The sequence below is a fragment of the Chrysemys picta genome, chromosome 17 (assembly GCF_011386835.1).
Source record: "Chrysemys picta bellii isolate R12L10 chromosome 17, ASM1138683v2, whole genome shotgun sequence".
NCBI lineage: Eukaryota > Metazoa > Chordata > Testudines > Emydidae > Chrysemys > Chrysemys picta.
The window spans coordinates 7010034-7027462 of NC_088807.1; the positions used below are offsets into that span (position 1 = coordinate 7010034).

The 17429-nt window shown below is 53.5% G+C and overlaps 1 protein-coding gene across 2 annotated transcripts in view; it reads right to left on the reverse strand.

Moving 5' to 3' along the window:
• Positions 1 to 13923: 13923 nt before the first annotated feature.
• PPP1R13L (protein phosphatase 1 regulatory subunit 13 like) overlaps positions 13924 to 17429 on the reverse strand; it is a 29295-nt gene continuing 25789 nt past the window's right edge. For both annotated transcript variants that reach the window (XM_005295680.4, XM_042846800.2), the window contains exons 12-13: positions 16984 to 17183; positions 13924 to 15539 (exon numbers count right to left, since the gene is read on the reverse strand). In XM_005295680.4, the coding sequence (XP_005295737.2) occupies positions 15504 to 15539; positions 16984 to 17183 (236 nt within the window). In that variant the 3' untranslated portion in view covers positions 13924 to 15503. The remainder of the gene's footprint in view (positions 15540 to 16983; positions 17184 to 17429) is intronic.

Here is a 17429-nt window from a genome sequence, read left to right on the forward strand (position 1 = left end):
GGCCATTGGGTGAAACCCCCGTCAGTCAGGTCGGAGAGGCGGGGCCTTTCCGCCTGTGCGGCAGGGTAGGCCGACAGCTCGCCGCGCGCGGTGGGTTTGGCTGCACTGCGCAGGCCTGAGCAGCGCAGGGGATCTCTGTGGATGGGCAGGCCTGAGCAATCGAGCCCAGAGCTGCAGGAGCAGCCCTGCTAGGCGGGGATCTGGGGCTAGGGCGCCCCTGGGTGGTGGGTTGGGGTGGATGGGGGTAAGGGAGGGGCCAGGGGGAGGGTGACCCTATGGCGAGAGCGGTGCTGCCAGTTCTCAGGGTTTTATGGCCAGTCTCACAATGTTTGATGCCCCAGCTCTGGAGTCATGGATTTTGGGGGGGAGCCACAGTGCATTTAATAGGTTCTAGATTCATACATTTCAAGGTCAGAAGGAACCATTGTGGTCATCCAGTCTGGCCCCCTGTAGCGCACAGGCCGGAGAACCTCCCCCCAAACAATTCCTAGGGCAGAGGTTTTAGGAAAACATCCAACCTTACCAGTGATGGAGCATCTACTGCAGGGGTAGGCAACAGCTGATTTTCAAAAAGAAGAACAGGAGTACTTGTGGCACCTTAGAGACTAACAAATTTATTAGAGCATAAGCTTTCGTGGACTACAGCCCACTTCTTCGGATGCTTTTCAGTGATTCACACTGCCCGGGTCCTGGCCACCGGTCCCGGGGACTCTGCATTTTAATTTAATTTTAAATGAAGCTTCTTAAACATTTTAAAAACCTTATTTACTTTACATACAACAATAGGTTAGTGATATATTATAGAATAATAGAAAGAGACCTTCTAAAAACGTTAACATGTATGACTGGCAGGCGAAACCTTAAATTAGAGTGTTCCCCCTGCTGCCACGTGGGCTCCATAACACGGCTGGACACTGTTGCTGTGGAACAAGGGTCTCACTGGGGGACACGGGTCAACCCTAGGGAACCTGGGCATGGCTCTTTCCCTCCTCCCGCCACCCACCCCTCACGATGCAGGTGGGGGCAGGCAGAGGGCCAGGGAGTGAGGCCCCATTCTGGGAGTGCCAGTGTACCCGAGGTATGCTTTGCTGTCCAGGCGTCACTCCTGAGCCCAGAGGTGAGCCGGCTGCCGGCCCAGGGTTTGCATCGCAGGGCTCGGAGCCGCAGGCAGCTGCATGGGACGCAGGCGCTGTGCGAGGACAGATACAGCTCAGGTCGTCCGCTCCCCAATTCTGCATGTGCCTCTCCTGGCAGCTTGGCACATGGGCCTTCTTCGGAAGCCCCTACCCCGCTTGGCCCAGGAACAGCTGATTTTACTGGCCCCACCCAGACACTACGGGCTTTGCTTTGGGCACCGTGGGACTTGTGGAGGCTGTTGGTTTGGTGGCTGGGATCTCTGCAGCTGCTCCTGTGATGACAAGCTCTGCGGGCACCAACGTTCCCCAGTCAGAGCCAGGAGCCAGTGGGACGGGCTGGTCCTGATGGCGTTACACGCAGTCAGGGTCAGCTCCAGCTCTTCTGGTGACAAACTCCCCAATGCAGGGGCTGCAGGGAGCTGACCCAGCAACGCTGCCTGAGTGTGCAGCAAGCCCCCTGCCCCGTCCACTGCTCCCTGCTCCATCCACTGCCCACTGCTCCCCATCCCCACCCCATCCACTGCCCACTGCTCCCCTCCGCCTGTGACGATCGGCACCCAGACAGCTGAGGGGGGTGGGGCTGTGACAATCGGGGCCCAGACACCTCGGGGGGAGGGGGGAGCTGTGACAATCGGGGCCCAGATGCCCTGGGGGGAAGATGGGGTGGATCTGAAACAAGCGAACATGCATTTGACCCACACAGCGGGAATGTGTCTGGCAATATGTGGCATACAGCAATGGTTCTCAGTCAGGGGCTGGGACCTTCTGGGAGGCCGTGAGCAGGTTTCAGGAGGTCCGCCAAGCAGGGCCAGCATTAGACTCACTGGAGGCCGGGGCCTTGAGCCCTGCCATCCGGAGCTGAAGCCAAAGCCTGAGCAACTTCGCTTCGCAGTTCCCCCATGGCGTGGGGCCTTGGCCAATTGCCCTGCTTTACCCCCTAATGCCGGCCCTGGCTTTTCTATGCAGAAAACCAGTCGCTGGGGCACAGCTGGGCCGTGGAGATTTTATAGCGTGTTGCGGGGCCTCCGAGAGGAAAAGGTTGAGAACTCCTGGCGTAGGGTCCCTCCTGAACACGAGGCCTGTTCTGACCATGCTGGTCACTACGCGCTGCAGATCTGGGGGTGGGGCTGCGAGTGTATCTGTGCGTGTGCAGCTGGGCTCATCCCTGGGGCTTGCACCATTCGGCCACCTTGCCCCCTGCACCTCCCCCAGGGTGGTGGGCAGTCAAGGGCTGCCTCCTCACCCCCATGGGACTCGTGCCAAGCACCGAGCACTGGCTAGGCCAGGAAAGACACAGGATGGGCCATTAGGGTGAAAACACTGTCCCCCCCCAAATATCCCTGAGGCACCATGCGGCCGGGGTGGGGGCAGCCTTTTAAATGGGGGCTTGAAACTGAGGTGATTTTCATCCAGAGGCTCCAAGTGGGAAGCCGGCCCCGGCCCGCGGGCGCCCTTGATGGCACAGGAACCCCATCAGCCGCAGCAGGACAAGGGCCGGCCCCTCACAGAGCCTTGCGGCTTCAGAACTTGAGTTTGCTTTTCCAGACTATTCTAGCTGCTTGTGAGCTGGGCGCCGGTGTGAGAGCCTAAGCCATGGCAACGTACCACGAGGGCCCCCCTGGGCACAGGACAGCCACCCCCCCCACTGGGCTGGGTGACCCCCAAAGGTCTCGGTTCGCAGCCTCTCTGCTCAGTGCCACGGTACTGGTGCACACGCTCCTCAGCGGCTCTTCTGACTGCAGTCTGGCCTGTCCTAACGTCATGACTCCTTCACTGGGGGCTCGTTTCATACAGGGGCGTATTTTCTGGGCTGACCTTGGACAAGCCCAGCCACCGTCACCCCCCACACACACACACACACACCACCGTCGGCCCCCAGCCCATGAACCAGGCCCAGCCCTCGAAGGAGGGCTGGGGGGGGGGGTATTTGTACAGCCCTGGGTCTGTGCATTGCAGGCCAGTGGGTCTCTCCCACCCCTTCATTGCCCCCCCCCAGCCGGGGAGGGGCTCACAGGAGTTTGGCCCATCAAAGCAGAAGCACGTTGGTCCAATTGATGCATCTTTAATGGCCTCTGGCTCACTGCCCTGTCTGGCCCTGTCCCAGCTCAGCCAGGCCCCAAGCCTGGGGGGAAGTGGGAGTCAGGACTGGGTGTGCTGTGCTGTGCCAGGCCCTGGGGGGGAAGGGGGGGCGTGCACATAGAGCTGCTGTACGGGTCTGTACATCAGCTTCAGAGCCATGTGTACAAACCCCATTGGCACCCGTTCCCCCCACACACACCTGATTGGGCCATGCTCCGCCCCATGGGTGGGCTCCTCGGCTGGAAGGGCCCCCAGATGCTGCCTCACCTAGGAGAGTGGCCCCACCATGCCTAACCCTAGCCCTTCATGCCGTAGGGTGGCGGCACTTGGAGCTCCATCCATTTGGGAGTCAGGACAAACATGGGCATGCGCAGGAATTTAAATTTGACCCCTTTTGTGCCTCCCCAGGAGCTTGCACTTCCCCCTCCCCACCAGCCCCGGGTGGAGCTCACTGCCCTCCTCCACAGGCCCCGGGTGCAGCTCGCTTTCCCCCCTCCCCAACAGGAGCTCGATCTTCCCTCCTTCCACAGCCCCAGGCCAGAGTTCTGTGCCCCGATGATTATGGGGGTGTGTGCCCCTGCTTTCCCCCTCCTTGTGCATGCCCCTGAGGGCAACTAAACAGGTCTCCCCACCCCACGGTGTGACTGGGAAAACGCTGCTCACTGCCCTGAGGCCCTGCCGGAGGGGGGCTATACGAGGACCAACCGCCCCAGGGAGAATGGCCCCAGATGCTTGGGGCAGAGGGGGTGGGTCACAGGTGAATGGAGAACCCCCGTAGGTCCTGCCCAGGCATCCCCTCAGAGCCTCATGCCCACAGCTAGGGCAGGGCCTGGCTCCAGAGTGGTGGGATCCCCAGAGGTGCTTGCCTGGCCCTGGCCTCACACTGCTCCCATTGGCATCAACGTAGCTGGGAGATGGAGCTTCTGGGCAGCCAAGGGAGCCACAGGGCAGGGAGGAGGCCCCAGAGGGCTGGAGCAGCAGGGAGTGCGGACAGCAGAAGTGGGAGTCGGAGCAGTCGAGGGAGGGGCAGTGCAATAAATGAGGGGGTTTCAAGCAGGTTCTGCAGGGAGCAGTTCTAACCCTAACACTGCTGGACATTGTCAGCAATGAGCCTGTCATAACTATAAAGGGAAGGGTAACAGCTGTCCTGTGTACAGTACTATAAAAATCCCTCCTGGCCAGAGACTCCAAAATCCTTTTCCCTGTAAAGGGTTAAGAAGCTCAGGTAACCTGGCTGGCATCTGACCTAAAGGACCAATAAGGGGACAAGATACTTTCAAATCTTGGGGGGGGGGGGGGGGGGGGAAGGCTGTTGTTTGTGTTCTTTGTTTGGGAGTGTGTTCGTTCTCGGGACTGAGAGGGACCAGACATCAATCCAGGTTCTCCACATCTTTCTAAGCAAGTCTCTCCTATTTCAAACTTGTAAGTAAATAGCCAGGCAAGGCGTGTTAGTTTTCCTTTGTTTTTCTAAACTTGTAAATGTACCTTTTACCAGAGTGTTTATCTTTGTTTGCTGTACTTTGAACCTGAGACTAGAGGGGAGTCCTCTGAGCTCTTTAAGTTTGATTACCCTGTAAGGTTAATTTCCATACTGATTTTACAGAGATGATTTTTACCTTTTTCTTTAATTAAAAACCTTCTTTTTAAGAACCTGATTGATTTTTCCTTGTTCAAGAAAAATGAATTCTTGATTCACCAGGAGTTGGTGGGAGGAAGGAGGGGGGATGGTTAATTTCTCCTTGTTTTAAGATCCAAGGGGTTTGGATTTGTATTCACCAGGGATTTGGTGAAGGTTTCTCAAGGTTTCCCAGGAATGGAATCCATTGAAATGGTGGCAGCCGAACCAGAACTAAGCTGGTAGTTAAGCTTAGAAGTTTTCATGCAGGCCCCTACATTTGTACCCTAAAGTTCAAAGTGGGGATCCAGCCTTGACATGGTGGCATAGCGGTGGGATCATTTTAAACCCAAAAGCCAGTGAGATTTTTTTTTTTCCTTCTAGCTGCTTGGAAAGCCGAGCTGGAAGTAGATAAATGCATATCTTATCTCTCCTTGCCTGAAGGCAGAGGTGTTAAGTTTTTTTAAAAGGTCCTTTGTTAAGAGAAGGGTTCAATTAGCAAATGACTGGTAAAAGGAATTTACAAGCTGAATTGGTTTTTTTTTCTTTTTACATCCTCGGGAGTAGCTAGTTAGAAAGTCTCTGTTAACTCAGCAGCAGCCAGAGCTGAAAGCTTCCCAGTTTCAGTCAACTGCAGAGGGTGTGACCCAGCACAAGAAAACAGGAAAATGACTACCAAAGAAGAAAAAGCCAAAGAGGAGGCCCACAAGAGAGCTATGGAGCTGAAAGAAAAAGAGATAGAGCTGAGAGACAGAGAAGAAAAAGCCAAAGAGGGGGCCCACAAGAGAGAGATGGAGCTAAAAGAAAGAGAAGAAAAAGCCAAAGAGGAGGCCCACAAGAGAGAGATGGAGCTGAAAGAAAAAGAGATGAAGATGAAAGAAAAAGAGATGGAGGAGAGAGAAAAAGAAAGGAAGCATGAACTGGAAGTAGCAAAGTCTAAGCAGGATGCACCAGGCAATCCTAACAACCCCCCTCCAGGTACCACTTCCCATCCCAGAAAATTCCCCACCTACAAGGCAGGCGATGATACTGAGGCCTTCTTAGAAAATTTTGAAAGGGCCTGCCTTGGATACAGCATCGCTGCAGACCAGTACATGGTAGAGCTGAGGCCGCAGCTCAGTGGACCCTTAGCAGAGGTGGCGGCTGAAATGCCTAAGGAACACATGAACAGTTATGAACTTTTTAAAAACAAGGCCAGACTCAGAATGGGGCTAACACCCGAGCATGCCCGTCGGCGGTTCAGAGCCCTAAAGTGGAAACCGGATGTGTCATTTACCCGTCATGCCTACCACATTGACAAAAATTGTGGTGCCTGGGTATCAGGAGCAAATGTTAAATCTCTGGAAGATCTGCTTTCCCTAGTAAAAATGGAGCAGTTTTTAGAGGGTGTTCCTGAGGAAATAGAAAGGTACATCCTAGATAGGAAGCCCAAAACTGTAACTGAGGCGGGGGAGATTGGAGCCCAATGGGTGGAGGTGGCAGAAAAGAAAAAAACTAGTAGCAGTTGGAGCGAATATCAGAAGGGGCAAGCCGAAACAAAACCTTACCACCGGGGACAACCCAAGGCCCCACCCACATCCCAAGGGAAACCCCAGACGCCTTCTCACCCCACCACACCAGTCTCCACCAACCCACATCGTCCCGGTGATACCTTAGCAGGGCGATGTTTTAAATGTAATGAACTGGGACATATAAAGGCTCACTGCCCCAAGAACCCCAACCGATTACAGTTCATTACACCCCAATCACACCAAAGATCCCCAAACCCAGATGCCTCTCTCATACCCTCAGAGCGAAGGGAAACCTTGAGAGTGGGCGGAAAGAAGGTTACCGCTTGGAGGGACACTGGGGCTCAAGTGTCAACTATCCACCAATCCCTAGTGGACCCCAAACTCATCAACCCGGAGGCTACAGTGACAATTCAACCCTTCGTGTCACAGTCTGTAACCTTGCCTACAGCCACGTTGCATGTCCAGTACAAGGGCTGGTCAGGAATGTGGACTTTTGCAGTCTATGACAATTATCCCATTCCCATGCTGCTGGGGGAAGATTTGGCCAACCATGTGAAGCTAGCCAAGAGGGTGGGAATAGTCACCCGCAGACAGGCTAAGCAAGCTTTCACCCCCATCCCTGTTCCTGAGCCGTCCACCAGGGCCCCGTCTGTGTTACCGGAGACCCAGACAAAGGTGGTGGAACTGGATCCTCTGCCAACGACTGCAACAGCCGTAGTGGATCCAATCCCAGAGACCCAGCCAAAGCCAGTCCCAGAACCGGAACTGACAATGCAACCAGCACCAGAACCATTGCCAGCCCTGAGTCCAGCGCTTGCAAACCCGTCTACAACTCCAATGCCAGAGGGCACCAACGAGCCTGAATTGGCAGAAGCAGCAGATAACCCTACCCAAGAGGCTCAGCCAGAGCCTGAAATACCACATAGTGCACCAGCGGACAGCGGTTCACGGTCAATGGAAACAGCCCCAGCACCTGCATCACTTCCAGAGGGACCAAGCCCCAGTCCACAGTCCAAGGAGGAACTGATGTCTCCAGCATCAAGGGAACAGTTCCAGGCCGAGCAGGAAGCAGATGACAGCCTTCAGAAAGCTTGGGCGGCGGCGCGGAGCACCCCACCGCCTCTCAGCTCTTCGAACCGATCCCGGTTTGTTGTAGAACAAGGACTTTTATACAAGGAGACTCTTTCTGGTGGGCACCAGGAAGATTGGCATCCTCAAAGACAGTTGGTAGTTCCCACTAAGTATCGGGTAAAGCTCTTGGGCTTAGCCCATGATCATCCCAGTGGCCATTCTGGGGTGAACAGAACCAAAGACCGGTTGGGGAAGTCCTTCCACTGGGAGGGAATGGGCAAGGATGTTGCTAAATATGTCCGGTCTTGTGAGGTGTGCCAACGAATGGGAAAGCCCCAAGACCAGGTTAAAGCCCCTCTCCAGCCACTACCCATAATTGAGGTCCCATTTCAGCGCGTAGCTGTGGATATTCTGGGTCCTTTCCCAAAGAAGACACCCAGAGGAAAGCAGTACGTACTGACTTTCATTGATTTTGCTACCCGATGGCCGGAAGCAGTACCCTTAAGCAACACCAGGGCTAAAAGTGTGTGCCAGGCATTAACAGACATTTTTGCCAGGGTAGGTTGGCCCTCCGACATCCTTACCGATTCGGGAACTAATTTCCTGGCAGGGACCATGGAAAACCTGTGGGAAGCTCATGGGGTGAATCACTTGGTTGCCACCCCTTACCACCATGAAACCAATGGCCTGGTGGGAGAGGTTTAATGGAACTTTGGGGGCCATGATACGTAAATTTGTAAATGAACACTCCAATGATTGGGACCTAGTGTTGCAGCAGTTGCTTTTTGCCTACAGGGCTGTACCACATCCCAGTTTAGGGTTTTCACCATTTGGACTTGTGTATGGCCGCGAGGTTAAGGGGCCATTACAGTTGGTGAAGCAGCAATGGGAGGGGTTTACGCCTTCTCCAGGAACTAACATTCTAGACTTTGTAAGCAACCTACAAAGCACCCTCCGACACTCTTTAGCCCTTGCTAAAGAAAACCTAAAGAATGCTCAGGAAGAGCAAAAGGCCTGGTATGATAAAAATTCCAGAGAACGGTCCTTCAAAGTAGGAGACCAAGTCATGGTCTTAAAGGCGCTCCAGGCCCATAAAATGGAAGCGTCATGGGAAGGACCATTCACGGTCCAGGAGCGCCTAGGAGCTGTTAACTATCTCATAGCCTCCCCCACCTCCAACATAAAGCCTAAGGTATACCATGTTAATTCTCTTAAGCCCTTTTATTCCAGAGAATTAAACGTTTGCCAGTTTACAGCCCAGGAAACAGATGACGCGGAGTGGCCTGAAGGTGTCTACTACGAAGGAAAAAAGGATGGTGGCGTAGAAGAGGTGAACCTCTCCACGACCCTTGGACGTCTGCAGCGACAGCAGATCAAGGAGCTGTGCACAAGCTTTGCACCAATTTTCTCAGCCACTCCAGGATGGACCGAACGGGCATACCACTCCATTGACACAGGTAATGCTCACCCTATTAGAACCCCACCCTACCGGGAGTAACCTCATGCCAAAACTGCTATACAAAGGGAGATCCAGGACATGCTACAGATGGGTATAATCCGCCCCTCAAAGTGCATGGGCATCTCCAGTGGTTCTAGTTTCCAAACCAGATGGGGAAATACGCTTTTGCGTGGACTACCGTAAGCTAAATGCTGTAACTCGTCCTGACAACTATCCAATGCCACGCACAGATGAGCTATTGGAGAAATTGGGACATGCCCAATTCATCTCTACTTTGGACTTAACCAAGGGGTACTGGCAAGTACCACTAGATGAACCCGCTAAGGAAAGGTCAGCCTTCGTCACCCAGGCAGGGGTGTATGAATTCAATGTACTCCCTTTCGGGCTGCGAAATGCACCCGCCACCTTCCAAAGACTTGTAGATGGTCTCCTAGCGGGATTGGGAGAATCTGCAGTTGCCTACCTCGATGATGTGGCCATTTTTTCTGATTCATGGGCAGAGCACATGGAGCACCTGGAAAAAGTTTTCGAGCGCATCCAGCAGGCAGGACTAACTGTTAAGGCTAAAAAGTGTCAAATAGGCCAAAACAGAGTGATTTACCTGGGGCACCAGGTGGGTCAAGGAACTATAAATCCCCTACAGGCCAAAGTGGATGCTATCCAAAAGTGGCCGGTTCCAAAGTCTAAGAAACAGGTCCAATCCTTCTTAGGCTTGGCTGGATATTATAGGCGATTTGTACCCCACTACAGCCAAATCGCCGCCCCGCTGACAGACCTAACCAGAAAGAAACAGCCAAATGCAGTTCAGTGGACTGATGAGTGTCAAAAAGCCTTTAACCAGCTTAAGGTAACACTCATGTCTGACCCTGTGCTAAGGGCCCCAGACTTTGACAAACCGTTCCTAGTAACCACAGATGCGTCCGAGCGAGGCGTGGGAGCAGTTTTAATGCAGGAAGGACCGGATCAAGAATTCCATCCTGTCGTATTTCTCAGTAAGAAACTGTCTGAGAGGGAAAGCCATTGGTCAATCAGCGAAAAGGAATGCTATGCCATTGTGTACGCGCTGGAAAAGCTACGCCCATATGTTTGGGGATGGCGTTTCCAACTACAAACAGACCATGCTGCGCTACAGTGGCTTCATATCGCCAAGGGAAATAACAAAAAACTTCTTCGGTGGAGTTTAGCTCTCCAAGATTTTGATTTTGAAATACAACACATTTCGGGAACTTCTAACAAAGTGGCTGATGCACTCTCCTGGGAAAGTTTCCCAGAGTTAACTGATTAACAATTGTTCATGGAATGAAACATATTGTTAGTTTTTATATAATCAGTAGTATGTCTAAAGGTACATGTGTCTTATTAACTCTGTTTTCTCCTAGAACTCCAGGAAAAAAATCACAGCCAGTGTGGAACCGAACATCCAACACTATCTGTGATTTGGGGGGCGTGTCATAACTATAAAGGGAAGGGTAATAGCTGTCCTGTGTACAGTACTATAAAAATCCCTCCTGGCCAGAGACGCCAAAATCCTTTTCCCTGTAAAGGGTTAAGAAGCTCAGGTAACCTGGCTGACACCTGACCCAAAGGACCAATAAGGGGACAAGATACTTTCAAATCTTGGGGGGGGAGGGGGGAAGGCTGTTGTTTGTGTTCTTTGTTTGGGAGTGTGTTCGTTCTCGGGACTGAGAGGGACCAGACATCAATCCAGGTTCTCCACATCTTTCTAAACAAGTCTCTCCTATTTCAAACTTGTAAGTAAATAGCCAGGCAAGGCGTGTTAGTTTTCCTTTGTTTTTCTCAGCTTGTAAATGTACCTTTTACTAGAGTGTTTATCTTTGTTTGCTGTACTTTGAACCTGAGACTAGAGGGGAGTCCTCTGAGCTCTTTAAGTTTGATTACCCTGTAAGGTTAATTTCCATACTGATTTTACAGAGATGATTTTTACCTTTTTCTTTAATTAAAAACCTTCTTTTTAAGAACCTGATTGATTTTTCCTTGTTCAAGATCCAAGGGGGTTGGATCTTGATTCACCAGGAGTTGGTGGGAGGAAGGAGGGGAATGGTTAATTTCTCCTTGTTTTAAGATCCAAGGGGTTTGGATTTGTATTCACCAGGGAATTGGTGAAGGTTTTTCAAGGTTTCCCAGGAATGGAATCCATTGAAATGGTGGCAGCCGAACCAGAGCTAAGCTGGTAGTTAAGCTTAGAAGTTTTCATGCAGGCCCCTACATTTGTACCCTAAAGTTCAAAGTGGGGATCCAGCCTTGACAGAGCCAGAGCTAAACATACCATCGCTGCGGAGACGGCGTACGGCACAACTTGGTGGAGCGGTGAATAGTGAGCACAGGGCTGTCAGCCAGCACGAGCTGGGTCCATTCGAACACATCTAACCCAGCCAAATGCAGTTCTACATGTGGGAACAAGGGACGCCAGCCTCCCCTACCGCACAGGGGGCTGTGTCCTGGCAAGCAGGGACTCTGAAGGGGATTGAGGGGTCACAGTGGGCAAGCAACTCAACGTGAGCTCCCATGGTGATGCTGGTGCCAAGAATGGAAGAACGGCCAGACCGGGTCAGACCCATGGTCCTGCTAGCCCAGCATCCAGTCTCTGACCATGGCTGGTGCCAGATGCTTCATACAGAACAGGGCAATTATGGAGTGATCCCTCCCTGTCATCCATTTCTAGCTTCTGGCAGTCAGAGACTAGGGATATCTAGAGTATGGGGTTGCATCCCTGATGATCTTGGCTAACAGCCATCGATGGTCCTGTCCTCCAGGAACTTCTCTCATGCTTTTTTGAACCCAGTTATACTTTTGGCCTTCACACCATCTCCTGGCAATGAGTTCCACAGGTTGACTCTGCCTTGTGTGAAGAAGTATTTTGTTATAAACCTGCTGCCTATTAGTTTCACCGGGTGACCCCAGGTTCTTGTCTTATGTGAAGGGACAAATAATTCCTTATTCACTTTCTTCACACCATTCCTGATTTTATAGACTTCTATCATATTCCCCCTTAGTTGTTTCTTTTCCAATCCGAACAGTCTCAATCTTTTTAATCTCTCCTCTTGTGGAAGCTGTTCTATACCCTTAATCATTTTGGTTGCCCTTCTTTGTACCTTCTCCAATTCTAATATATCTTGAGATGTGGCAACCAGAACGGCACGCAGCATTCAAAGTGTGGGTGTACCATGGATTTATATAGAGGCAATATGATATTTACAGTCTTCTTATCTATCTCTTTCCTAAGGATTCCCAACATTGTTTGCTTTTTTGACTCCCGTTGCACATTGAGTGGATGTTTTCAGAGAACTATCCACTCTGATTCCAAGATCTTTTCTTGAATGGTAACAGCTAATTTAAACCCCATCATTTTTTATGTATAGTTGGGATTGTGTTTTCCAACGTGCATTACTTTGCATTTATCAACATTGAGTTTCATCTTCCATTTTTTTGCCCCGTCACCCAGTTTTGTGAGATCCTGTGACGAACTGGGACTGTTCTTACTGTGGTCTGTGAATGCTGACAGGGGAGTGTGGCTAGGATAGTCTGCATTGGGGGATGGGAGACTGCCCGGGGGGAGAATACCTGAGCGTGTAACATGAGAACCCAGGAAGGGGTTGGAGGCCCGGTGACACCTTAGCCCGGGAAACTGAACAAAGGCTGTGGGAGGGGTCGCTGAAGGCAGAGTTTTGGAAGCTGGGTGGTGAGATGGCTGGGAGGCAGAGAATGCTCTGAGCTCCCAAAGGGGGGTGGGCTGGGATGCCCTGGGACCCCCAGATGGACCTAACTGAGGGGGGCCCTGTTGTCTGTGCCTGCAAGACCTGTCTTGGACTGTATTCCTGTCATCCAAATAAACCTTCTGCTTTACTGGCTGGCTGAGAGTCATGGTGAATCGCAGGAAGCCGGGGGTGCAGGGCCCTGAGTCCCCCAATACTCCGTGACAGATCCCTTTGTAATTCTTCACAGTCAGCTTTGGACTTAAATATCCTGAGTAATTTTGTAACATCTGCCAACTTTGCTACCTCACTGTTCATGCCTTTTTTTCAGATCATTTATGAATATATTGAACAGCACTGGTCCCAGTACAGATACCAGGGTGACCCCGCTATTTACCTCTCTTCACTATGAAAACTGACTATTTATTCCTATCCTTTGTTTCCTGTCTTTTAACCAGTTACTGATCCATAAAAGGACCTTCCCTCTTATCCCGTGACTGCTTATTTGGGCCTTTGGTGAAAGGCTTTCTGAAAGTCCAAGTAAACTATATCCACTGGATCACCTTTATCTACGTTTGTTGACTCCCTCAAAGAATTCTAATAGATTGGTGAGGCGTGATTTCCCTTTACAAAAGCCATGTTAACTCTTCCCCAACAAATCGTGTTTATCTATGTGCCTGATAATTCTGTTCTTTACTAGTTTCAATGAATTTGCTTAGTACTCACGTTAGGCTCACCGGCCTGGGATTGCTAGGATCACCTCTGGAGCCTTTTTAAAAAAATCAGTGTTACATTAGCTGCCTTGCTGTCATCTGGTACAGAGGCTGATTTAAATGATAGGTTACATACCGCAGATAGTAATTCTGCCATTTCACATTTGAGTTCCTTCAGAACTCTTGGGTGATACCATCTGGCCCTGGTGACTTACTACTATTTCATTTATCAATTTGATCCCAACCCTCCTCTATTGGCAGGTCAATCTGGGACAGTGCCTCAGATATGTCACCTAAAAAGAATGACTCAGGTTTGGGAATCTCCCTCACCTCCTCTGCAGTGAAGACCAGTTCAAAGAAGTCATGTAGCTTCTCCACAACAACCTTGCCTTCCTTGAGTGCTCCTTTGGCACCTTGATCATCTAGTGGCCCTATTGATAGCGTGGCCTGGCTTCCTGCTTCTAATGTACTTTTCCCCCCCCCCCATTTGGGGTATACATTTAGTTTGAGCCTCTATGAGGGTGCTTTAAAGTTCGCAGCGCTGAGCACAGTCTGTTTAGCGAATCCCAGAGAAGACTGAGAAGTGACTTGATCACAGTATCTGAGCAACTTCATGACAGCCAATCTGGGTACTAAAGGGCACTTTAATCTAATGGAGAAAAGCAGAACAAGAACCAATGGCTGCAAGTTGGAGCCTGACACATTCCAGTTAGAAATTAGGCACAAATATTTACCAGTGGAACAAACTCTCCAGGGCAATGGGGGATTCTCCACCTCCTGAGCTCTTCCAGTCCAACCTGGCTGCCTTTTGGGAAGATGCTTCAGCCAAGCACAAGCGATTGGGTCCCTACAGGGGTAACTCTGGGGCAGTTCCCTGGCCTGTGACAGAGCAGGTCAGACTAGATGATCTCACAGGCACGTCTGGCCTTGGAATCTGAGAGAAATACAGGTTCTACCACTGGAGTAAAAGCCTCTCCCATGTGCACAGCAGCCAGGCGCACAGGCCCCGGCAGCAGGCTTCATGCGAAGGGCTGCAGGACAGGACAGCACAGCTGCATCCCCAGCCCACCGGGGTTCCCTGGCTCAGCCCCACACCTCCAAGCTGCCCCATTGGTGGGAAAGCTTTTCCCCTCTTCAGCATCACACCGACACAGCGAACAGCCGGAGATGAGTGGCGGAGAACCAGGGCCCGTGTGGGGAGCTGAGCTGAGGCCGGCAGGTAGCGGGGTGGGCAGAGGGACGTCTTTGGGGAGTGAAGAGCACAGAGTTGGGCCCAGCTCAGCCTCGTTCCCCACTCCCTGGCTGAATGGGGGCTGGGCGCCAAGCCCCATGGGTAAGGAGGACAGCAGCACCATAGGGCCCATTGTACGGGTACCAGGAGTGCTGCCAGACTGTGGAGGAAACTGGGCCCTGCGTCTTATTGGCCTGGGTCTCTGTGGAAGTGCCCAGGCTCCAGCGAGGGTGAAGCCCCCTGAACCTCACCGCTGGGGGTCACCGAGCCGACTGGCCTCAATGCATGCTGGGACCCAAAGTCTCCGTGGGCTGCATGTCCAGATCTCGAAGGATTCTCCCCCTGTATGCCCATTAGGTGTGACTGGCAAGGGCTGGCAAGCAGATGCGCCTGGGCCCAGTGATTCCCACAGCTGCTCGGAGACTGGGCCAGGAAATGACTGCTCCCCGCACCTTCCCTCAGCCACGGCACCGGGACAGGAGCAGGGTGGCACCTGGTCTGGCCCCGGAGGCTGCCCCCGCCACACTTACCCACCCTCGGGTTTCCCCAAGGCACAGGCTGTTTGGTTTGGTTAGAGACCACCTTGAATTTGTTCCCCATCCCCTGCAGTCACTTATACCAGTCTCTGATGCAGATGAGCCAAGGACGGGGCCCGACTGAATCCAGGGTGAGACCCAGCCCCCACCAACGCTCTCACCCCCCCACACACAGTGCACACCAAAGCCATGACCCCCCCCCATCCCACCTCTCTGCCAGCAGGACGCTGCCCGGCCCACCTGGCTCCCTGCCAGCCCTGCCCCCCATCCACACAGCCCCCAGGGGCCAATTGACCAAGTCCTTGGGAGAGGGGCGCACTTCCCAGCAGGGGAGAATCCCAGCAGCAGAGCCCCATGTTCTCCCCAGCCCCTAAGTTCATCAGGTGCCAGCTGCATTCCCCGGTCTGTAGCAGCAGCAGATGGGCCGTGTGCTGGCGCATTAAACCTTCCGCTGAGGCCTCACCCTGGGGAACAGCTAAGGGAGGAGAGAGAGAAACAGTGTGAGCTTCTCCACAGCAGTGCCCTCCCAGGGACCACAGCGTCACGAGCTTCCCCACAGCGGTGGCTATTGGTCAGTCGTGGTCATAGAATCATAGAACATCAGGGTTGGAAGGGACCTCAGGAGATCATCTAGTCCAACCCCCTGCTCAAAGCAGGGCCAACCCCCAGACAGATTTTTGCCCCAGATCCCTAAATGGCCCCCTCAAGGATTGAACTCACAACCCTGGGTTTAGCAGGCCAATGCTCAAACACTGAGCTATCCCTCCCCCCAGAAGCCTGCCAGTGTTCAAGGGGCCACAGCTCCACCAGATCCAGGCTGGAACCGGGGCTCCAGGGACTGGCCGGCTCCCAGCTGTGGAACTGCGAAGTGAAACTGCCATTCTTCTCCGTTTCAGGGCTGCTATTTACTGAATAGCTCCGAATTCTTGTCAGTTTCACAACTCTGTTTCAGGAGCACCACATTCTGGTCTTTCTGGAACCAATTTTTCAGGGATCTCTGGTTCGCCAGGGAATTTTGGTAAATGTATTTTCTGAATCTGAACCAAAGCAAATTAGAAAATACCGAAGCTTCAGGCGAAGGGAAATCCCCGAGTCTCGGGCCAAACGCACATCAGCACAGCTAGGTCCACCTGGGGCGTAAAAAACCACACCGGCCAGTGACCCAGTGTGTAGACAGCATTGTCGCCAGAGGCTCGGGCAGGTTCAGGTTCTGGGGTTCGGGGAGATGGTGTTCCTAAGGCAGCAGGACTCCTATTGTCAGCAGACGCTGCGTCTGCACTAGGGGCTCTGCTGCCACAGCACAGGTTCTCAAAGTGTGGGACGCCCCCCTCGGGGGTGCGTGAATGAACATCCAGGGGATGCGGCAGGGTCTGGGCCAGCGCCCATGGAGGGGGAGGGAGTGCTACCCAACCCCACTCCACTCCCAACTCTGATCCGGCCCTGCCTCCAGCCACGTCCCCGGCTCCTGGCCCTGCCCCTGGCCCTCTGCTCCCTGCCCCACGGCAGCCCCCAGCCTCGGCTGCTGCTCCATTCCCTGCCAAGGGCAAGGCTGGGAATGGAGCCGCACCTGGCTGCAGGCCTGGCTGCCGGCCCCCACCATAGCCTGGCTGCAGCTCCACTCCCGCCCCCAGCCTCGGCCCCACTCCAGGCCCCAGACCCACCCCCAGCCCTCCCTGCTTAACCGGGGCCGCGTCCCCCCTCCCCAAGCCACAGCCCCAGCCCCAGCCCCAGCTCTGGGAGATTGGAGGCACGGACAGAGGTAAGGGGGGTGCGACCCTCAAAAGTTTGGGGACCGCTGGGCTATAGGCTTTGCAGTGAAGACACGGCCTAGGTCAGGTCTGCTCCCAGGTGGTTCCTCCTCCAGCCCTGGTTCGGTGCCCGGCCCCTCCCCATCCTGGTGAGCTCAGGGCAGGGCTCACCCCAAAGTAGTTCTTGGGCACGTAGCCCTCCTGGCCATAGAGCGAGGCCCACCACCAGTCCAGCTCCTCCTGGCTGTCGCGCCGCAGCACAGTGACCGGCTCCCCCTCGCGGAACGACAGCTCGTCGCTGAACTCGGCGCTGTAGTCCCACAGCGCGTACACCACCCCGTTGTTCAGCAGCCCCATGTTCTGTTCCACATCTGCAACAACAGCCCGGCCGGGCCGGGGGGGGGGGGGGGGGAGCGTGAGCCAGACACCACCATGGGGATGGGGGGAGGCGCACGAGCGAACCAGCTGCCACGGGCTTGGGAGGCAATAGCCAGCACCCCCCGGGGAGGCCCAAGTCCCTCTGTGGAATAACCCACCCTCCTGGCCCCACCCCTCCTACCGGCCACCAGGCTCCCCATAGAAGTGTCCTGCCCCTTCCCCCCAGGGGGAGTCAAGCC